General features: G+C 42.7%; 1 protein-coding gene across 6 annotated transcripts in view; it reads right to left on the minus strand.

Annotated features, from left to right (window-relative positions):
• Window positions 1-1,436: 1,436 nt before the first annotated feature.
• Window positions 1,437-23,321, minus strand: part of CLCN1 (chloride voltage-gated channel 1) — a 76,161-nt gene continuing 54,276 nt past the window's right edge. For 3 of the 6 annotated variants that reach the window (XM_019474106.1, XM_019474107.1, XM_009287141.1), the window contains 15 exons: window positions 20,078-20,162; window positions 18,660-18,761; window positions 16,761-16,845; window positions 16,190-16,339; window positions 13,463-13,532; window positions 11,746-11,856; window positions 11,407-11,662; window positions 10,537-10,670; window positions 9,789-10,015; window positions 9,555-9,660; window positions 7,462-7,544; window positions 6,665-6,703; window positions 5,911-6,015; window positions 3,910-3,996; window positions 1,437-3,423 (listed from right to left, as the gene is read on the minus strand). In XM_019474106.1, coding sequence (XP_019329651.1) covers window positions 3,025-3,423; window positions 3,910-3,996; window positions 5,911-6,015; window positions 6,665-6,703; window positions 7,462-7,544; window positions 9,555-9,660; window positions 9,789-10,015; window positions 10,537-10,670; window positions 11,407-11,662; window positions 11,746-11,856; window positions 13,463-13,532; window positions 16,190-16,339; window positions 16,761-16,845; window positions 18,660-18,761; window positions 20,078-20,162 — 2,039 coding nt within the window. In that variant the 3' untranslated portion in view covers window positions 1,437-3,024. Of the gene's footprint in view, window positions 3,424-3,909; window positions 3,997-5,910; window positions 6,016-6,664; window positions 6,704-7,461; window positions 7,545-9,554; window positions 9,661-9,788; window positions 10,016-10,536; window positions 10,671-11,406; window positions 11,663-11,745; window positions 11,857-13,462; window positions 13,533-16,189; window positions 16,340-16,760; window positions 16,846-18,659; window positions 18,762-20,077; window positions 20,163-23,321 lie in introns of those variants that run through there. The other 3 variants (XM_009287143.1, XM_009287142.1, XM_009287146.2) reach the window with 3 other exon arrangements.

The raw sequence follows: 23,321 nt of genomic DNA on the forward strand, positions 1-23,321 counted from the left end.
GCTTAGAGTTCTCTTGACAAAGGTTCAGTGTTACTCCACATTTCAAACCTACTAAAGTACTTAGCATCAGCTCAGTGAAGATTTTATTGGTAAAATGGAAGTGGAAACATCTTCAGCCATTGCAAACCATCTTTGCAGTATGTTTTTGTCCCCTCCTGCCTCCCTGTACACATTCATGTATACGTACTTTTTCCCAGGTGAGAAAATGGTGCAGGTGAATGCTGCTTCTGCTCAAAGGGTGGGGGCATACCTGGAATGGATCTTGACTAATGCCTCCAAAGAGCAGCAGTAACACCCACCTTTGTGCTTCCCCACAGAGAGCAGTCCTGTTCCTCATGGTAACTCTGGGACAGCTAAAGGCAATAGGAACGGAGAGATACGTGTGTGTGCATGTGTGGGAACACATGTGTGTCCTCTTGTACCCCCCAGGTGACAAACCTCAAAAAACTTTCCAGGTTAGCTTGTGTCTTAATCTGAGCTCCCCAAGCCTCTCCATGTGCATCATTTTTGTTCCAGCTTCATCTCCCCCAGCTCGCAATCTGTCTGTCATGACTCACACACTCTCTGGCTTTGATTAGGCTCCATCTGCTTTCTCAGGCAGTCAGATACCAGTTCTTCTGTAACACACCGTAGGAGAACTGTGGGACTGGAGCAGAACATATATCTGTATTTGGGAGAGAGGAGGGGGAGGTGTATTGACTCCAGCCTCAAAGTTTCTCCTTGTCTCATCTGTCTCAGTGCAAGCATTTGGCTAAGCTGCAAAATGTAAGTCTGTACTTGCCAGTAATAAGGCTGGGGCTGACTTGGAGAATCTTGTCCTTCCTGAGGGTGTGTGGACCCCCAGATCAGATTTGGTCTCAGAGTGTTGCCACTCACCGCACATTTATGGGTTTTTAAAAGGAATGTCCTTTCTTGTCCCCTGCTTATTTAAAGGACCACTAAAATAGCCGTTGTTTTGCCTCTTCTCTGCAGGCAGGGGAAGGTGACACAAAGGTAGCAGGGAGGCTGTGTGCTAATGCCTGGCAGCCAGAAATGTGCCACAACCCTCTGGTGGAGGAAAGCAGCTGGTATGCGCAAGAGACTTGCCCTCAGATCACCACTGTCTTCTCACAAGGACAGGGTGACCCTCGGAGGACTGAAGATCACTTTGGCAGGGAAAGGCTGTCCCCAGTTAGCTTATAGAGGGGGATCACGTGTCAAAGACAATACAGAGCTGGTGGGCTGTCTGTTCCAGACAACAAAAATACATCTCCCCCTCTTCAAGAGACTAGCTGGGGGAGATTTCCCTCTACTATAAGCTTGTCACAGACTCCCCCACCCATGAGCATCATCAGAGAGGAATTGGTGCAAGGTCAATCCTTGGAATTAAAGCCAGGAGGGAATTTTCCTGGGGAGACTGGGTTAGAGGTAACCATATTTTTTACTTGCTCCTGAGACAGCTTATTGATTTTTATTAACTTTCACCTGTTAAGGTGAAACTGGTCACTCTAAGTTAGATAATGCTTTACTAATATGAAGAAGGTGGATGTGGCCTAACATGCAGGAGAATACCCCCAAGAACATATTCTCAGAGCCTGGATTTCTTCTCTGTTGCTGATAAGTGGAAACACATCCAATACGCTGCTTGGATCAAAAATATGATAGAAAAAGATGTAGAATGTTAGAGGAAAGCTGCAGAATACACAGAATTTGATTTTGCCTATTTACTGAGAAAACCTCACAAGGACAGTGAGTTAAACAAAGCAGCATCTTATCTTTGGATGCTAAGGTTTTGCATGCGTGACATGAACTGACAAGACATCTTTTTGCAAGATACAGATCAAGATCTGCTCCAGATTTAGAACTGGAATAGAGAGGGATGCTGCAGACAAGGGTTGAGGTCTCTGCTGTTAGTCACAACAGAGACAAGCTGGCAAAAGTGAGAACTGGAATTCTCAGATCTGAGGTATGCAGAAATATGTGGAAAGTAGGCAGGGTAGAATTATCAGGAGAGAGAGCAGGAGTTTTCAGAGAGCAGCCTGTTTACAAAGTGTAGAAAATGTGGCTTCCCTCTGCTGTATTTCTTGGCAGCCTGCTAACACTCCTTTTTTTTTTTTTTTGAGTTGTTATTTTTTAAGACTATAATTTTGTAAAAATTGTGAACAGTGATTTAGGGACAAACACAAGCACTTGAAATATAGGTGCATACATGCTGTTTTACTCCTCTCCCTCCAACACTGAGGATGCCCCCACTTAAGATTTTCCCATTCTATTTAAAAATTCCAGAGATGATGGGAAAACAAAGAGGCTTTCCTCCCTTCCAGTGCTTTTCTTAGAGCCCTGGCTGAATTCAAGACATGAGACATAGACCAAATATTTTCCTCCCACCTGTTTTTAGGGCATGGCTCAGCTAAAGAACAGAGGAGAAGCTCCTAACTGCACCCCCATCCAGGAAAATCCCAGAGTAAAAATAGACAAAGAGAAAAAATGTTCTACATGGGAATGTTTGGGGGGGGATGCAAGATAAGAGCTAATGAAAAGGAGTTGCAGCAACATGGATGGGATTGTAGCCAGAAGCAGCAATATGCTTCTAGGCTGGAGGTCTGGCTGTGTTTACACTGGTGCATGCAGACCAGGTGTGACTAGAAGGATGACACCAATGGAGAATGAGAAGAGCTGCTCCTTCTCCACTTTCCACGTGACAGACTGACCCAGAGCGTCCTGACTGTGTCCAGCAGTATTCATGTCCTGTTACAATCCCTTCTGCCATGTTACTGCTTAGGCAGAAGCCTAAGCATTATGAGCCTGCCCTTAGCCACCTTGCAGTCCACATCTGACTCCTGCACACACCTGTATAGTCCAACAGCCTAACAGTCTTTGCACAGAAAGAAAGCAGCAGAAGAAAGGGTCAGTCCGATGCCCCTTCTCCCAGCTGAATCAATCCTCTGTGGGGATTGCAGAGAACATCCAAAAGCTTCTCTTTGAGGAGCAAACACAAGAAGACTGGCTCAACGGAAGTGTGATGGACTACTCCTCTCACACCAGCTATAAGGGGACATCCTCATCCTCATCTTCATCCTCATCCAGGTCAGTGGAACGTAGGCTTATGTCCTTGAGGATGTCTGAGATGTTTTCAGCAACTGGCCCTGTCAGCTCCATCTCTTCCAACTCAGTATCAGTGGCATAAGTGGAGCACAGGACTTCCCCCTCTTCATGCAAGTGTGAGGGCTGGGGGGAGTGCGAGCAGGGAGGCAGTGGGCTCTCTGTGCCCAAGTCCGCTGCTTGCTGTGCTGCCACCATGCAGTTGTCCTGCCGGCTCCACACCTGAGTGGCCTGGCTGACCTTCTCACTGCTGATGGAATTCCGGTTGGTATCACGGAAACTGGCAAGGGGCGGGCGGAGGCGAACCCCAGAGCGTGTGGAGCCCTCTATTGCCTTCTGAAGCTATGAGAAGAGAAAAAGTTCAGAAAAAAAGGATGAAAAGGAGGCTGACCCAGCCCTACCCAGCAGAAGTTCATCTACTCTCCAGGGTAAAGGGATCACAAATAGAGAGACTCACAGCTCTACCTCTGGGGCCTGTGGAGATCATCTTTTACACTGGTCATGTAATTTTTCATTCCAGGGTAAATAACAAATTCGACACCACTTTCAGAGACAGTAATAGCTGCTCAGTTAAGAGCCCTACGTTCATGAAAAGGACGAACCATCTAACATCCCTGTAAACAACACCTGCTGCCTCCTCTGAGATACAGTCATCCATTCCTCTACATGGCTTCCAAAGGGTTGACTCAGAATTCAATACTGGATTGAAAATGTAGCTATCGCAGTTATATATATTCCCAGCTGGATCCTCCAACACCTGTAAGTTATTGCAATGATCCACAGGACATTTGCAGTTGATTAGGAGGAGATGAAAGGATCTGTACTTACCTCTTCCAAAGCCAACACTCCCCTCAGCTTCCCCATACTGGTTACGTAGGCATGGCTGAGGCCCAGTAATGAGAACAATGTATGCGTCTATGAGCAAAACCACAAAAGACCACGTCAGGGACTTTGGAAACTGGTAACGTGATACTTGTTGCTAGAGCTGGGACTTGGGATTTAGAAATGGGAATCACAAAGGTGCACAAGTCTGCAGTCATCCCAGTGAGAAACTACCTCTTCCCTTCCCCTTCTGTAGCTAGCAAATACTACCCTTTGGTCCTTCTGCTGTGCAGCCATACTTGGGAGTGTGTTGATGATGGAGAGCGCATTCTCAAGGTCACTCCCATCCTGCATCTGGCAAACAGAGATTCACATGCAACACCCTGTGTATTTGGGGACTTATGCAGATCCTATTTCATTTTGGTGCTGGAAATTAAACTATCATATAGTAATATGCAAAGTCAGAACCTTCTTAGGTTATTTATTCCAGTGCTTTCCTTAACACTAGAAGATTTCTTTTTTCTTGTTCCAGAATGTTTCCTGTTAGAACTTAAGCTTGTTGCTGCTTATCCAGCAGCAACTGAGAACAAGTTATTCCCTTTCTCTTACAAAGCCTTCTTAAAAGGACAGATATCAGAAGACTGCTATCAGTCTTCTGATCTTCAGCCTAAATATACCCCATTATTTTGCTGTTCTTCATAGATCAGGCTTTCTAAAACTATCAGCATTCTCAGTGCTCATCTGTGGGGTATTTCTAACCTCCAAGTTCTTTAAGCTGAGCTCTAGCTGGACTTTACCTGTGGCCTCACATGAAGTCATTCTTTCACAGCTGGTGTTTGCCATTTTTTTAACATCACATGAGATATTGAATGTCATGTTCAAGTGTAAACTAGGAAAAATCTCATTTCTCAGGAACAAGACATTTTACCCTAATGTAAAAGAAAATCAGACTGGTTAAATACAATTTGATTATGATAAGCTGTGATATTCTTGCCATTGTCAGTAGTCGTACATTTAGCTCTAACTATGCATACCTCAGACAGTTTGATTATTTATTCCTGCATTTTTTGTGCATCCAAGTTAAGTTGACTTGTGTGTTATTTCAGAGTTTCTCATTTGCTCTTTTTTACAAGAGGTATGAAATTTCCCCCATTTGCAGTCTTCAGGTATAATTTCTTGTAACCCCTATATTCTCAAAGATAAATGTTAGTCGTTTTCAGATTACTTCAGCCAGCCCTTTAGAAAACACCAAAGTCATCTTAAATATATGCTAACCTGTTCTTATTTTGCTCAAGGCTGAGATCCTACCCCTTTGATAACAGTAATTAATTAATTTTGTGCAAGGCATATGCTGACCGTTCACATTAAATGAATATTGATAAAAACATGCACTGTGCACTTTTGCTTCAGTAGACTGCTTTCCCTTTCCATTGAGTGAAAGCCCAGTCCTCTCTTACTCCTGTTATAAAATGATTGCTTTTATCCACAGTCATCCTGTGCTAACCCTAGAAGTTGTATGATCCAGCTTCCTCTTTCCTTGTGCTTCAGTTCAATGAAGAGCCTGTGATACAGGGTGGTTTCAAGCAACTCTTCTCATGCACTGAGGCAGACTCTACACCCTGACAGAAACACCCTGAGAAATCCACGAGTACTCATTCCAGTGCTGCACACTGACAAAGCAGGGTGTAAATCTCAGTGTAATGCCCCCAGCAGCAAGGCATACAATACTTCTGTTAATGTAGTAGCTGGAAAATCCTATGTGGTGTCCAAAAGCTATTTTAATAAATGCACTCAGACTTATTATCATGTGGCCTTTCATATTGCAGGAGATTGGAGGTACATGCAGAAGGTTATAGGAACAAACCGACTTCTGTAGCTGGATGTGGAAGTAGCTGGTGAGAGTGGTTGTAGGTGAAGACAAGGAGAAGAAATAAGTCATAGACTAGACTTGCAATGATAGATAGGGTAGAGAAAAAATGTATGCCTCAGAGAGACATCTGCACCCACCTTGTGCAGGGAAGTTCTCTCCACCAGTTGGAAAGGGGAAGGGTCTATGCGGCAGCTGTCAAAGCACACATTCTTGTTCAGCTCCTCCTGTTCCCAAGCATCTATCTGACACAGGAAAGAAGAGGAATCACTCTTACAGTAATCAGCAGTGTTACTGTCTTGTGTACCCAAGCTAGTCCCATTCTCCTATTAATGCTTCTTCCTTCCTATGTAGACCATTCATCTTGCCCATTATATCACACCCCTCAGGTTTCCCATCCCTTCTTTGCCAGATGCCAAGTCCCTGTGGAAACAGAGTAATTCCAGTACCTCAGAGGTTTTCTGAGAAGGTGAGGTTTTGCTCCTTCCTGCTTAAAGAGGGAGTGAACATCTTAGCTTTCCTTTCTGAGTGCATCTTCGCCTTGTCATTGCAAGATAATAGTTCCTTTGTGTAAAAAATGAAGGAATATAGACCCACAGATTTAGGTGGGAGGGTACCTGTGGAGGTCTCTAGTCCAAAACCCTGCTCGCAGCAAGGCTGACTTCAAAGCTAGATCAGGTTAGTCAGAGCCTTACTCAGCACATCTAGCAGAACAATCTCTTCTGTTATTGGGTGAGACTTGCCCACTGTGCAACTCTAAGAAGAAAATGGCTTTAGCTATGGCTTTATGTGGCAATCACTGAGGTTGTCGGAGTTCAGGAAGTATTGCAAGTGACAGGAAATGGGCAAAAGAAGCATCAATTAACCCCACTCCCTTTCTACACCCGGTCTTACCTCTTCTGGCCTCATTGTGTCAACGACTTCCACCGGCTCCTGTAGGAGAAAACACTGTTCAGGACAGATGAAGAACCCACAGTTTCACAGAGTACAGAAAGGAAAAATTTGCACAGCCTCCTCACCCCATGTGGCCCCCTTTTTGTTCCAAATAGTATATTTCTGAGTGTTTAGATTTTCTTTATACTAATACATTATAAGGTGTACTCTGTACTTGCTGTGCTTCCCTTGCCAATGAAGATTGACTATGGAATGCTGGTGGAGCAATTCAGGTGCCTAAACATGGTCATCTAGTACTGCTTTAGATGTTTTCAGATACCCCACATGGGGTCCAACCACTGCCCTAGAATGGATGGGTCTCCCATAGGCTCTGGATGATACCCACCAACCCTGTGCAGATATATGAGATACCCAAGGGCATCTAACATGGCACAAGGCAAAAGCATTTTTTCATTTTTATCGGGCCAAAACTGTTCACCAAATGGAATAGAACTGCACTTTATTCCAGGTTAGCCAAAATAGCGTTAAGGTATTCAATGAGAAAAAGATGCCCACACTCAGTCATGATGGTAGCCTTGACACCTGAGCACAGATGGCTCTTTAGGAAGATGCACATTCCTTTACAATAATCACACCCCTTCTCCTTGGAGAGAGTCCCCCACTGATGCTGTCAGAGTTCAGGACCATAAGCGTGTCCGTGCTTTGGCCAAATGCTGAATGGCTCTGAGTAGTAGGTTCTATTTCCATTGCATTCCCTTCCCTCTTCAGGGTACTACTAGGCTGCCTGTATCCCTAACCTGGGCGGCACTCTCTGTTTCAAGTGGACGGTTGTAATGGCACAAGAGCTGCTGGATCAGTTGCCTCAGGCGCCTGAAATTGCCTGAAGGATGAAAACAAACACACGGATAAGAGAGAAGAATAAGTGAGAGACAAAAATACAAAGCCCCATGCCCATCTCCTTGCCCAAGGCAGGTTGGGAAATAGTATGAGTGACATAGCAAATGGTATGTGACAGGGCTGAGCCAGCCACAATCTAGCATTCAATTTGTAAGATGGTGTCTGGGACATGCCAGAATAAATACTCCCATGCAGTATCTTTTCCTTAAGGAGAGGAAACAAACCATTACAAAGTAGCCCTTGCAGATAATATTCATAGATCAGTGTCCCTGAAGAAAAAATAAACGCGAGACTACTAACACAGCAAACAATCTGATACAAGGGATAAACTGCTGTGACTAGAGGTTTCTGCAGTCCACAAAGAGAATGTGGTTTGGAGGATGAGTATGGAAAGGGGAGGTGAGAATTTGGAAATTACTTCAAAGACAAAACATATCAACAGCCTGAATGTGACAGGTACAAAGGGGTGAGGAGTCTATGGGTTGTGCCAGCAGTGTAATGGTGGGAATGAAAAAGGCTGCAGAATTATTCTCCCAGGCAGGACATTCAGGAATTAGCAAAGAGGAGGAGATAGGGTTTCATGCTGTTGTGAAGTGAACAAGGCTGCGGAGGAAGGTTGGTCAGAAACAATGACAGCTGTGAGCCAAACTAAAAATTATGGCAGGGAAAGCCTCATAAATTCACCCCTGCTCCACTTCCTCTTGTCACTCCTGGATCACTCAGTACTAGTTTCACGTAAAATGTCTCACACACTGTCCTTGTTTTGATGTGATTCTTTTTCTGATTTGGAAAGGAGAGGTGGATGGCTGTCCCACCACTCTACTGCCCTGGAAGTGTAAAGTGGATTTTCCTGTGCCTTAGAGGTTTAGTCATACATGAGTGGTGTTAAGGAACCAGAACGTGCTATGTGCAATATTACATGCTAACATGGTGGGTGCCTAAAAGCATGAGCCAGAGCCCTATCTGTATTCATTCTCAAGACTGGGCTACACCTCTGTGCTTACTCACTCTCTGCTTATTTCAAGACACATAAAGGAAAAAAAAAAACCACCATCCTGCATCAAATATACACGATATATGAATCAGAAATGAGCTATGAGTACAGTCTTGGAAGCAAAGCTAATATAGGCTGGGGTGGCACATAAAGAACACAATGCATCAGTATTTGTCCATCATATTAATGTAGCTGAATCAAAGAGATGCACGTCCAAGGGAGGAGCTGTTCAGTAACAGCTCTAACAACAGTATCTTGGAGATGGCTGAGCAACAGCCTAAGCTACTCAAAAAACAAGTACAGATGTTTAGCTCTCAGGCTGCTTTTCCCAGGATTTCAAGACTAAAGGAAAAAAAAAACCACCATCCTGCATCATATACACGATATATGAATCAGAAATGAGCTATGAGTACAGTCTTGGAAGCAAAGCTAATATAGGCTGGGGTGGCACATAAAGAACACAATGCATCAGTATTTGTCCATCATATTAATGTAGCTGAATCAAAGAGATGCACGTCCAAGGGAGGAGCTGTTCAGTAACAGCTCTAACAACAGTATCTTGGAGATGGCTGAGCAACAGCCTAAGCTACTCAAAAAACAAGTACAGATGTTTAGCTCTCAGGCTGCTTTTCCCAGGGAAATTAATTCATGGGGTTAAGGAGGCAAGAGATGGGACCCTTCCACGCAGACTCTCTAGAAAATGTCCGCGGAGATGTTATTGCAAAGGATGGAATGGGGAGTACTGACAGAGAGAGAGCAGCTTGAGTGGGCCTACTTTTGCCGTGCTCTCTGAGGGACCACAAACAGAAGATGTTTCCAGGTTCGTTATACTGATGTTGAGGTGCATTAACAAAGTACCTTTAATACAGGAACAGCAGAGAAAGCTCCTTCTTTCAGTCTCGGAAATCAGCACCTCGCACAGGCAGGTACACACAGTTAGCATGAAAGCTTCCACAAGCGGGCTAGGATGTGGCTGAGGCATGCCAGAAGTTACCATACCTGGGAGTTGCTGTGGCTCCGAAGTTTCAGGCATTTGTTTAAGAGGACTTGTCGGGCCATTGGGCTCCTCTGGGTAACTGGGAGTGGGACTTGGGGGCCGAGGCAGCTGTTACAGAAAGGAGAGAAAATAAAGTCCACCCCGTGTCATTTTTTCCTCAGCCCTCAGCCTCTCCAAGTGCCTTACTGCTTCTTAAGCAGTCTCTGTGTTGCAGTCTCTCCACTTCTCTCCCTCACCTCTCCCTTCTCATCTGTATCCTCATCCTCATCAACATAAGCAAAAGATTCATGCTTCAGCTTTGGCAGCGTTGCCCATGGTCCCTTGCTGTGCCCATCGTAGGGTGCCTCAGACAGCTTCTGCTGCATTTCTCTGTTGAGGAGCCGTCGCCGTTCTGGGCTTATATGTCTCTGGAGAAGAGCCTGCAGTTCAGATCGCTCTACAGATCCCAGAAGGATCATGGTCTCTGCATAACACAGAGCAGAGAAGCCATTAAGCCACTTCAAGGTTTTGAATGTCCCCTGCCACACACTGCCCCTTCCTCCCTCCAACCTCTTCAAAGTGCTCGGATTCATACTACCTAGAGCTATACAAGAGTCACTGAGCAGCCCTGCTAGTTGCTGCTAATACACCGTGGGGCTGTGGGAAGCTCACCATCCCTGAGTCGTGCCACTCCTCAGCACCATATCAGAAGCAGGCTCTTTACTTATGCTAGATCCCTCCCTGTTGTCACAGTTCAGTCCACAAACTTCCCACACACCTCCCTTACCTGCTATATCTGCTTCACTGCCCACACTCCAGCTTACCTGTCTGACCAGCTGAAACAGCCTTCTGTCATACAGCATCCATAGCGGAAGATTTTTAGGACAATATTTTATGTAGCGGGTCACACTGTCTCCTTCACAGTATGTAATTTGAAAGCTAGTTTCTTTGGCTCTTTAAGCTGAGACAGTCTCCAGGAAGGACCAGTTTCGCCACATTGCTTACCTGGTGAGTCCACCAGAGGCAAAGTCTTAACAGTGGTGCTTTGGAGTAGAGTTTGCAAGTCTCGGTATTTACAGTTGGAGGAGACGAATTTCACATCTTGGACCATAATATCCTCAACAAAGATATTATATTTGCTGTGAATTTATGGACAATAAGGTGAAAAGTTAGCATATTAAAAATGTCTAGCAGATAAATTCTTTAAAGAAATATATAAATGACCACTTCTTTAAAAAGTGTTCTCAGCACAGTTGCTAAATAATCTTCTGTGAGAGTAACCAAAGAGGACTTTCTAACAGGATCAACACAGATTAACTGGATTTTCATTACAGTTGTATTCCACTCCATTACCCCTCACCATAAAAACACACACATATATATACATATATGTATACATGTTTTATAGATACATACCTATGTATATTATATATACTAGAGAGAAGAAGGAATGTATATGAATAACTGAATTTTGTTTTAAGCAAAATATCCAAATAAAATGATATTTCAAACATTTGCTGGAGAAAAAAAATCCAAACCCTACTGAATTCAGAACAAAATGGAAAATGAGACACTTGATTTTTAAATTTTTAAACTGAAGCAATTTGGTAACATCAATACAAATTCAGTAATGTTGCAGATTATTCAAACCTGTGCTTTCAGTGAAAAAAAAGAAGAGGACTTTTCTCTGTTTCTGTGTACAAACCCTGATTCTACTCCACCACTTTTTTTTCCCTTGCTCCAGGCCTATTCTGCCTTTTTATTTTCTTTGTAGTACTATCCCCTTTTCATGACCTTTTATTCTCCCATGGTCTCATCCTCTTCTGCTTTATTTCTTTGCCACTCCCCACCTCCACCTCTGTTTTACTACTATACCTTATGTGATTCCAGCCCAGGTCTGGCAGGTAGGGCAACTTCTTCACCTGGATGATGCTATCATAGAGGCTGGGCTGCAGACTCTGGGCCACCATGTTGGCAAGAATGACAGCCACCATCATGGGGAGGATGTGAGAGATCTGACCTGTCAGCTCGAAGCAGATCACAGCAGTGGAGACAGTGTGGCTCACTGCTCCTGTCAGAGCTGCTGCACCTTTCCCAGGTAGGGTGGAAAAGGAATAGGGAGAGAAGATGACTGTCATATAGAAACAGCATGTAATGTCAACCAGGAAACTCATGGGGATGGGACCAGGCAAAGAAAAAGACATGCATACTCACCAATGACAGCATACCCTCCAGGTAAGATTTGATAAACAATACCATCAAAGAGGATCCCATTGGGAAAAAGTGATGCCATGATTTCCCCAATAAGACGTCCAAATGCAGCACCTGGAAAATATCACTGATAATTATGGAATTAACATCTAAGGAACACCCAGTCTGTGCTGTGCAGCTATACTGTGCAATCACTTGAGTATTTTCTAACAGAAACAAAATAAAAACTTACATTAAAATGACACTGGGGACTAAAGAGTAGTTCTCAGTTACAAAATATAGAAGTTAGACTCCAAGAGGACAAAAAAGTACTAAGATATGTAAGTACAGTTGACCCCTCATTCTTCCACTTAGGCACACCAGGCACAGTGGTATTTGTGATTCCCAGGTAGGAGGAAATATTTTCAGAATATGTACAATGTCAGTCCAGATCACAGTTGAGGCCCTTCACACACTCATTCTATCAATGTCCAAACACTGGAATCACAGCTTACAGAAGAGTTTAAGTGGGAAGGGATTTTTGGAGGTCTTGTTCTGACCCCTGCTTACAACAGTGCTAATTTCAAAGTGAGATCAAGTCACCCAGGGCCTTGTCCAGACAAGCTTTAAAAGTCTGCAAGGATGGAGATTCTCCAGCCTTTCTGAGCATCTTAACCAAGGAAACAATTTTTTTCTTATGTCTCATCAGGATTTCCCCTGTTACAACTTGTGCCTTTACCTCCTATTTACTGTGTGTCTCTACAAGGAGTCTTTATATCCTCTCTATCCCCTTCTGCATTAGGTGGTGAAGGATGCAGATAGGTCCCGTCTTGGCCTTCTCTTCTGCAGGCTGAACAAGCCCAACTTCCTCAGGCTTCCCTTGTTTGTTTTGTGCTCCAACTCCCCAACAATCTCAGTGGCCTCCACTGGACTCATTGCACTTTGTCAAAATCTCTTGTATTGGTGGACACAGAATGGCACAATATTCCAGAATTGTGTCCAAAATGCTGAATGCAGGGAAATAACCAATTTCTTTGCCTTGCTGGCTAGGCTTTTCCTAATACAGCCTTGTTTATGGTTAGCCTTCATCACTGCAAGGGCATGCTGCTGACTCATGTTCAGTTGCTGCCTGCCAGAACCCAGAGGTCCTTAGCGCACACCATTTAATTTAAGAGCTGTGGATCCTTACTGCTGAACTTCATGAGCTTGTATACTTTAGTCTAACATAGCTTCTCTTTCTTAACATTAGCATCATATTCTTTTTATGTTTTGGTCTTGGAATTAAAACCAGTTAAAAACAATAAACTCCTGTATGTTACCATATTTCAGTCAGAAGAAATGAGTAAGTGGTGGGATACATTGCAGGCACTAGTTTTGAGGTTATCTCTTCTAGTTGGCCTTCAGGGGTGAAAGGAGCAACTACTACTAATTGTAGGATGAGAGTTCCTCTGTAGGTGAAGAGGCAGAGAAATTAGAAGGCCATGGCTCAGCATACCTCCCCACAGTGTGGCTTTCCTTATGTAAAAGGACAGGGATTTCCTCCTCAGCATTTGGATTTGGGGCTGGGAAATGACAAAAGCAGAGACTCAGAGGCTGGGATATGGACTGTTAACCAAGCTTGTCATAGACGTCAAGTGATGACTCCTCATCCACTAGAAGAAACCTACTGGGTACGTATGCAATGTCTCTCATCCTCTCCACCTGTCAGACCTATATGCTGCAACCCAAAATTGAAACTCACCTAGAACAAAAACAGGCATGAAGCCTCCACAGGGGATTGGCATCGTGGTAGCAATGACAGACATCCAGAACTAGAACAGAGGCAGAGGGTGCAGTTGTTACTGAGCAGCAATAGCGTTTCCTGCAGCCCTACTCTACTGCCCAGCCTGTGAATCCGTGAGGAGACATGTTCTGAGGGATCTGGCAGTTCAGCCAGAAAGTGAAGGGGCTGTGGGGTGTGAAGGGGAGCTGGAGGAACTCTGGCAACACACCAACACTGACGCAGAGGACCTCTGGGCAACCGCTGTGGCGGCAGGGAAGCTGAATCACCAAGGGGCTGGATGAACATGAGAACTCCTTTGCCTTGCACCTCAGAAGCTGAGATTTCCTACTGCTCCAAACAGCTTAGCTTTTCATAGAACAAGGTTGTCAAAATTTCACAGACTCAGAAAGATTTCAGTGCGAAGGGAACTCTGGGGGTCTCTCCCCCAACTCCCTGCTCCCAGAAGGGCTAATTTCTAAGTTAGATCAGGTTGCTCAGGGCCTTGTCCAGGTGAGTTCTGAACATCTTGAAGGGTGGAGATTCCCCAGCTTTTTTGGGCATTTGTGCCACTGCTGACCCACACTCTGGGGAGACTTTTTTCCTGAAGTCCAACTCATATAAGTTTCCTGTATTATAGCTTGTGTCTATTGCCTCTTGTCCTATCAGTATGTTGGGCAAAATGATGAAATCTGTCCTGGTACTGCTAAAACTGATTCAAATGCTGACTTAGCCCAGCACATACAAACTTCTTCTGGCGGCAACAACCTAATCTTACAAACACCTCAAAGGCCAATACGCTCAGACTTTCTCAGGCAATATGACAAGAGATTTCCACAGTTGAGGGAAACACAGAGAATGCTGCTGTTTCAAAAGATTGTACAAAGAAGTGTACTGGCAAGATGTCACTTGCTGCAGCAGTATCATCCATAGGAGAGAGACAACCATGGTCCAGCACATCAAGAGCAATACTTTCAGGTATTTCAGGACCATAGTCTCCTCAGAGTGGGCAAATCCTTCCTGTTCAAGGTCCACCTTTGAGGAGGTGATGCCTCTGCAGACATTGTTGTAGCTGTAGATGAGATACTAATCTGTAGACAGTCAGTTTGCTGAGAGGAAATCCACCCAGGACAGCTTTTCTGCTGTAACTCTCATAGGATGGTTGGCATAAAAGGGAAAATGAAGCCAGGATGTAGCCTTCCATTTAGGAAAGCCCTCTACAAAGGTAACAAAGAGCCAGCAGAACAGCATCTCTCAGCCCATGGTAGAGGAACAGCCTGTGAGGATGGGTTGGACCATCAATTTGATACTGGCTGTTGCTCTTCCTTCCATAAGCCATTTGAATATTCCAGGGGAGAAGTTCCTGGCTGGCTACAGAGGCCAGCAAGCTGCAGAAGTGGAGTACTGCTAACTAAGCTCTGTCTTCGCAGTACCAAACCCAGGCCAAATACAGCTGAGAATTGGGATTATAGTGCAGTGGAGAATCAGGCCAAGTCTTTGCCCGGAGTCGAAACAGCAGTTTCTTTTTTATGTGGTCTATCCCAACTCTGAATATATCCAGAAGAAAATAAACTGCTTGGAGCAGTTATCTAGTGAGTTGAGGAAGCCTTTAGTTAATGGGACAAGGCCAATGAATCTAGTGTCTGAGGATACAACTCTTCCAAAGGAGAACAGATGGGTTCAGGATAGATACGCCATGTAGTCCATCCCTCTTTTATTCAAGTAAATGAGACCTTATCTGTTTGGTACACTATAATCAGAATTATCACAGAAGCAGAACCCTTAACTGCCTGTCAGAAATTTGATAGTGTTTTACTTTAGGTGGAATCAGCTGTGTCAATCAATCATTGATGTCCATTCCTGATCTACTGAAATGTTCAACTGATATTGCAAGATGGCCTCAGCTCTTTTGCTCCTTTGCAACAAAAAAAATCACCATTTCTATGATATTTTTACCCTTTTATCTTCCCCCTCCCCCCTAGGAAAACCTCTTCCTTGCTACTTGTATTTTGAACACAGGAATATATTTTCTTCTTTCAAACCTCTTCTCTTGCTCTGTCATGTGTCAGTAACACAGCTGATCCTTTCAGAGGCTGAACAGTTGCAAGTTCCACAGACTATGTCAGCTCAGAACATTTAATCCACTGTTGCTTTCCGAGAAGTGAGCAAAACTGTTGCTCACTGCAAAGCTGTATTTCTCCATCGAGTTACGGTACTGCTAACAAATCCTTGAGTCTCACACAACTATAGATTGTGCTTGCATATTCTTATTTGTCTCCTATCTGTAGTCAGGAATATTAAGTAGACTGTATCAGGCTTTATTTAGACCAAATATAAATTATCTGAGAGCTTTTTACTCAATTACTTATTTTTTCTGGAACTTCAGAAATCTTCCCTGATGTAGTCCTCCCTACCAACTACTACACAGTGGGTACCAAAGGTCATTCAGCAGGATGCATGAGGAAGAAGACCTAGGGAGCAGTGAAAGAGATCACTATATTAAGGCCAGGAAACTATTCCCTAATAATTTTGGTAATCTTACATTCAAGGTGGGCAAAAATCACTTCAAAAGATGTAAGACCCCATTTCAGTTGTAGTGCTTCATTCAATACCCAGCAAGTCCTCACTGGCAGTTCACAAACTATTTTACAAAGCATCAGGAATATTCACTCCAAGTGGAGAAGGGTTATGGTGAACTGGGTTTCCTACCTTCATGAGGAAGAAAAGCAGGATGATGATGAAGACACTGACTTTGGGATGGATCCAGGCAGCAGATTTCCCTAGGATCTGAGGGTCTCCTGTGTATTTTGCCCAGGTATAGTTATCAAAGAGAGAGCTGATGGCTTCCCGTGGCATCAACTAAACAGCAAAAAAACCAGGCATGAGCCATGAGATTAGATGGAGTAAATATTACACCTTTGTTCCAAGAAAGTGGAGGAGATTTTTACTTTGGTAATTCATGATTATGAGACTTAATTCACATTTTTATTCTTCAGGAAGAGAGATGGGACTTTACCTGAACTGGTGAAAGGATCACTACTTTCACACATGGGGTAACATCTTATTACTTGCTTAGGAGAATGGACCTTTTTCAAGTTTTATATGAAGGAGACAGCAGAGATCATAAGTCTCAGAATATAGTCCCTCTTCAGTCCAAACTCCTCCCAAATCTTTCTTCCCCTTTCTAGGACATAAAACCTTATGGTTTATTGGGGCACAGGATAAGGGGAGACTGTTCCACAGAACTGCACAGAATTGCAAATACACATCCCACTCTCACCTCTCCTGCCATGAACTGCCCAAATCCTGGAGGAAAGGTCACAGTTGCTATAAGGAAGGTTATAACCCCAGGGTATATGAGGCGGCTGAAAAGAAAGAAAATTTTATTAAAATACAACCTCACATTCTTTTCTTGTAGCACTATCACTATGAATGCTATTTCTGTGAAAGCTCTCTGCCACATCTGTATCCATTGCTTTGGAGTTCTGTTACTGGCAATTTAATGCCCTGCTCCACTGATCATCAACATTCATAGAGAGTTCAAGAGTCAGCAAAGACATTTTTCCCATCAGAATTAGTGTAATGGGAGGGATGGAGGGAGACAGGGATGTACAAAATGCACAGACTTGAATACATGGGGGGGATGTGTATTTACAATGATGTGTTGACCTATTGTCAAAAGCCAGCACCTCCTCCATTTGTCCTGATTATGCCAGTCTTGCCTCTTCATCCCCCATGCAATGTATCCTATCCTAGTGTATTTAAATGTAGGTTTTTTCCATACATTTCTGCATGCATCCCCCATTGCATTAACTCTTATGAGAAAAACTGCTTTTCTTTCCATTGAATTGCTGACTGTCACAATTTTTGGGAAAGTGTCCTTGGTGGCTAGTAGGTCTAGCTGTGCTGGGCCAGTGGGGCACAGCTGGAGAGCAGGCTGAAGCCCTCTGTGTTTGCCTACTGCTGTGTCTAATCCCAGGATGGGTTTCTGGGTACACTGTGGTGCTTCATGGGCACTAAGACAACATGAGTCTAAGCTGCCTCCACATGCTGGACTAATCCTGTCAGGCCTCCCCTGACAAATTACTGTGTTCCCTACAGGAATTTCTGGCTGAGATGCTGTGGTATTCAGGAAGACAAAACATAACCTTTAATTTCTTTCACTCTAAGAACCTACAAAATTCTGAGAAATTAGTCAAAAGTTTAAAGTAAATTCCCACTTTTCAGGCTTTGCTCCACTTCTCTATTAACTTTCTTTGATGGGTCTGCTGGTGCTTGTGGGTAATGCTACATAATGAAGAAAGACAATTTTTCTTCCACATAATAAATAAAGTCAGTCTGAACTTCTTTTTTAAGTAGTGGTTTTCTTCTGCTCAGATCTGCAACTTGCTAAGAAATGTAGGTCCTCCACACCTCTCAACTTAAAAAATTCTTGTAACATCAGATTTCTTCTGTAAAGAGACTGAAGACATTTACAGTTAGCCACCTTTTCTTCTTCAGGTTATAACTTTGCAGGTTATAACTTTATTAGAGAGGGGAAAAAAGTATCTTCAAGTGCCCTGTAAAACCTTTATTGCTAAGATTTTAATTTTGTTTTGCATTTCTCTTCCATGCTGTAATTCACACCATTTGGTTACTATCAGTTTCAGCTTTTAGTTTGTAAGTATGCAGTAATTGCAATACCGCAGCACATTCTTTACATTTTTGCCCACATTTTGATTTAAAAAATTTTAGATTTTAAAGACATAGATTTCAGTTGTATTTAATTTTCTTAAATATAAATGATGTTGACTTTATTTTTTACAGATTCTAAAAAAAAAAATCAGAAGCAGCATGATCTTAAAAAGCATGATCGTTGATTTTCTAATTAAAAACATTTTCTGTCCAATCAGTAGTTTCCCTTGTCCTCTTAATGAATATTACAGACTATTCCTTCTAAATCAAGAAGCTATTTGAAACTATTGGGGCTGGTCAAGAAGAAAATCCAGCTCAGAACAAATTCTCTTGAAGTTTGCAGATATTTTGTTCTCATATAATTTCAGTTTCTCATATTTTTACTATCTTACACTTGAAATAGTGTAAGATAGTCTACTAGCTTCCAGAAAGCATTTATTACTATCCAATACCAGTAGGGTATAAAAATCCAGTCCCTAAAGAGAATATCTTCAAAGGCACTCACTATTTGGTGAGAAACTGGCTCAGAGCTGTATGACGCCTGATGCATAGGACCACTTGGCGATTGAGATAAACGAAAAATGCTCCAAGGAATCCAGAACATATCCTAAAGTGGAGAAAATGAAATAAAATGATACCAAACACAAACCATCAACCAAGAAACTAGGTTGAAGTGTTTTTCATCTTCAGCTGTTTATGAAGTCTTTTAAATGTCACCTAGAGGGTTACTCCTACAGCAACTCACTTGAAGACGTTGACTCCCTGATGAAAGGGGAGAGATTATTTTGGACCTCTTTGTCACACACACTGCCAGTTTACCACTTAAATTTTCTCTTGCTTAGAGGGGGAAATCTCATCTATAAAAACTATAAGTTTTATCTATAAAAATAATCTATAAAAAAGGACTGACAGATCTCCGTGGGGCTGGAGAAGAGCGACTGGGCAAAGACCAGTATTGTCAGAACTTAGACATCAGGTTGGAACAGGAAATAGTAAAAATGAAGGTAGTTTAACTCTGATTCAGCAAAATTATATACCTACATCAAATATTAAAAGTAATAGCAAATCTTGTGCCTAAACCAAAGTATGTCATCTCTGATCCTAATCACTTAGGCCTATGTTCCTCATCCTAATAAAGCCAAAAAAGTATAGTTGTGTAAAGACTGGTCTTGATCCTTGTGCTCTCTAGCTTAATGAGACCTGGATAAACAGGGCCTAATACTCAAAATGAAGCAGAAAAAAAAAGAGTGAAAAAAGAGTGCCTTTGGAATTGGTAAGGGGAAGTGTTATTTTATGTGGCAAATAATTAACCCACAGAATACTGAGGATTCAGATTTACTAAATGGCCCTTTAACCGTGTTGATGGCATCCCCAAATGAACTGACCCAACAAGTCAGTTTTCACTTGACAAAAATGGGACAAAAGATTTAACCAGGAAGATTCCCCTTTACAAGGCCAGAATGGTTATCCTTTTCAAGAGAGGTTGGTACACTCGACATGGTAGCAAGGGTAACTGAACTGTAATTGGATCCAGTGAGAGAAACAGTTAATTTATTAAGATAAGTGCCAGTTTTATTTTATTTATGGAGATATCTGAGTTGGTTTCGTTTGTGGAGGAAAATTTGGGAAAAGAAAGAATGAACTTATACCCGGAACCTAGACCAATTTAGACTTACTTTTTTTCCAGAACTTAATTTCTGAAAAAGATATATGGAAATAAACAGCTTGATAATACCCACATTTCCTTCCTTACCCATTGTGTTACATGGGCACCATTTCTGAAGGAGGAATCCCAACAAGCAGAGGCCTTAATTGTGACAATCAAACTGTGTAAAAGAGCTGTAACTGTTTTGCAAAAGAATTCCTAACAAAGCTCACATGATAACCTTTACAAAGAAAGGAGCCAGGCTCCTGGGAACTTACCCTATTACAGCAAATGCTGGCAGCTCTTGCAGATCAAAGGGGAAATCCATGCGAAAGTTCGTTCTGAACAGGGCTGTGATGGTGACTGTGAGAGAAGAAAGAGGTAGAGGAGGAAAGGGAATAATGAGGTGAGAAGTTAAATGCCATGAAAGTTAGGAGTAGGGACAGGGGAACTAGTTATATACATGCTCCTGTGTGGTTTCATGGCATTATATACAATATTGCAGATTGGCACACTGCTCTGATTTCAGTAGTGCCTATTTTTGAGCACTTGCAACCCTAGCACTTTAGATGGTATAGGTTTGTTTTCAGAGAATGTATCTTTTTTTTTAGCTAAAATCCCAGATTTTTAAAGGGTTTTCTTTTCTTTCGTTTCTTCCACCATCCGTTCTTTAGGAAATAAAAACTCTTCCCACTATACTCACTGACTCTCAAAACTCTCTTTGCCAAGGCAGGCAGTGCTTACATATCTGGAGAAACTGTGTCACACACAGTTGTGATTGCCTTCTAGAAGCAAAACTCAGATCCTCTCTGAAGTTATATCTGCCAAATTTTTGACTGGTACCAAAAGAATGAAAGTCTTAGAAATCAGAGATGGAAAAGATCAGCTAAGCCCCATCTTCTCCAGCTCACCTCTCCTGGTTGTGTTGCACTGCTAAAATGACTCAGATGTTGAAACCTGTCCTGCTTTTACCTGGAGGTACATAATTGTGTGGAAACAGTAAGTATCTGTATGCCAATAGGTGAAGTACAAATTACCAATCATCTAGTGCAGCGTGGAGATGCAGCTGAATGAGGATGGATATAAATCCCGACTTGCCCTGGATGAAGGAATTATTTGTACAATGGGGAAAGAAAAGAAGCAGTGAAAATCTAGCATTACATGATAATTACAGGAGGCATTAGTTACTTGTTAATTGGTCAGACAGGATCAGGTTTAGAACAATGATTTAATCAGATCTCTGTGGATTACATTACCTAAGATAGCTAAGCCTGTCTAACAGATAGTATGCTACTATCCAAAATGGGAAGATCTTAGTTCCTGTCTCTTCACCCCGTTCCTTCTCTCCTGGCTGCACTGTTCTCCCCTCCCATCGGGCACACTCTGACACATGTCAAGGCCTTCACTGGGTTCTTTCACCTCATTAAAACCTACCAGAAAACCTATCTGCTTTTTTCCTGGATTAGTCCTCTGCCAGGGAAGTGAGTTGAATGGAGGGGTCCAACGAACACAGAGATGTTACAAGGGAAGGGTGGAAGAACAGTCAGTGAGGGAAGATGGTGAAAAGCAGGATGTCCTGGTTTTTGTTAGATCAGCCCAAGAAAGGGATCATCTCAATTTAGTTTTAGGAAACAGATAGTCCAAGCCACTAAATGACAACGCATTAAATGTATAGTAGGGCTCACTTTCAAAGAGTTTTGTCACAGGGCAGCAAAGATGACCAGGGCAAAGGGAAACAGTCACAGCACTTAGTCTGACTCTTTCTAGGTTCCCTCTCTACTCCCACAAGACAGAAAGAGATTCTTACAGAAAGGTTCATCCCACCTATCTTCATCCTCTTTCCTGAGTGACTAAGCCATCCTGAAACTGTGTGGCTAAGCCCTTTTCTCTCCATTGGCTACAAACTCTACTAATTTAGAGTAGCTGTCCAACTCTTACAAGGTGAAAATTAAGAGAAGTAAAAAGAAATGAGAAAGTCTAGTTAATGGAAAAGTACTTTAAAAAGCTTTGAACTTTAAAATACCACTGAGCCATGCGTAGAAGTGATCAGAAAGAGCAGGAGGAAGACAAGGTGTAAAACACTATGGCAAATAAGATGAAGGCTCAGGACATGGTAAAACAGAAATCCTGCAAATTGCTGAACTCCAGTCTTCCGTGATTAGCAAACAGGGGCCTAAGTTGCAGCAGCCAACCAGAACGAGCCAGATGTTATTTGGAAAGTACAGGTAATGGTGTAAAGCCAGCCAACAAAGCCATCAGTATCCAGAAGCCAGCAAAGATTTTGTGGGTCTAAAAGAGAAAAGAATTTTGGTAAGTTACACAACTTATTTGCACCTGTCTACTCTGATGTGATTGCTTCCCTACCTGCTACTTCCTGGTAGCAATGATGCAGCTTGGAGGTTAAAAATGACAATAAAAGAGGTGTTAAACAAGCTGCAGACTTAAAAGGCATTAAGATCTGAGGCAGATTAGGAATGAGGTGGATGAGCTATTTAAAAAAATAATTCACCTTCTCTAATGAGCATCAAGGCCTCCAGGGACTGGAGCGGGACCGATGGGTAGCTTACATGTTTAAGAAGGTTGTGGAGCAATGTGGTAAAGTACAAAGAGAGCTGTGCATTAGCACCTGGCAAATTGGTTAAATACATATAGATTTTAAAAGCAAGCACAACCCTGGAAATACCTGTTTTGAACCTCAAAGTCAAGGAAAAAACCCAGAAGGATAATTCAAATGAATAAAATCTTTGTGACGTGGAGTTTTTTAATAAAACAGTAAAACCAGATTAAGGGGAATGGTATTTATTTAGATTATTGAGAGGTCCCACATGAGGCTGTGGAGCCTCAGGTAGAATGGCAAAAGGGAAAATATTATCATGGATCAGAAGCTAGCCCAGAGAGAGAAAAAAAGTGAGTTTATCATGTCAGACGTGTAATGATACATGTCATAGTACACATGTAGCAGGAGTTGCTAATTGTTGTCTTGGAGCCCTGTGGTGTTGAATGGATTTCTTCAGAGGTCATATTGGAGCTGATTCTGTTTAACATCTGCATCAATGTCCTGGATGACAGGATGGAACTCACTCATCAGTGACCATACTGAACTGGGGAGGGAGAGAAGGGGGTGGTTTGTCACCTGGAGGGCTTCATTCAGAGTGGCCTCCACAAACTGGAGGAGCTGACCAGTAGGAACATCATAAATTCAACAAAGACAAAGATTTAGTCCTGCACCTGGAATGACATGTGCGTCGGTTACAGTCTGGTGGCCTAGTGAACAGGAAAATCATAGAATCATAGAATCATAGAATCATTGAGGTTGGAAAAGACCTCTAAGATCATCGAGTCCAACCACTGACCCAACACGACCATGTCCACTAAACCATGTCCCTAAGTGCCTCATCTACACGTCTTTTAAATACCTCCAGGGATGGGGACTCCACCACTTCCCTGGGCAGCCTGTTCCAATGTTTAACCACTCTTTCAGTAAAGAAATTTTTCCTTACATCCAATCTAAACCTCCCCTGG

The sequence above is a fragment of the Aptenodytes forsteri genome, unplaced genomic scaffold (assembly GCF_000699145.1).
Source record: "Aptenodytes forsteri isolate BGI_AS27 unplaced genomic scaffold, ASM69914v1 Scaffold216, whole genome shotgun sequence".
Classification (NCBI taxonomy): domain Eukaryota; kingdom Metazoa; phylum Chordata; class Aves; order Sphenisciformes; family Spheniscidae; genus Aptenodytes; species Aptenodytes forsteri.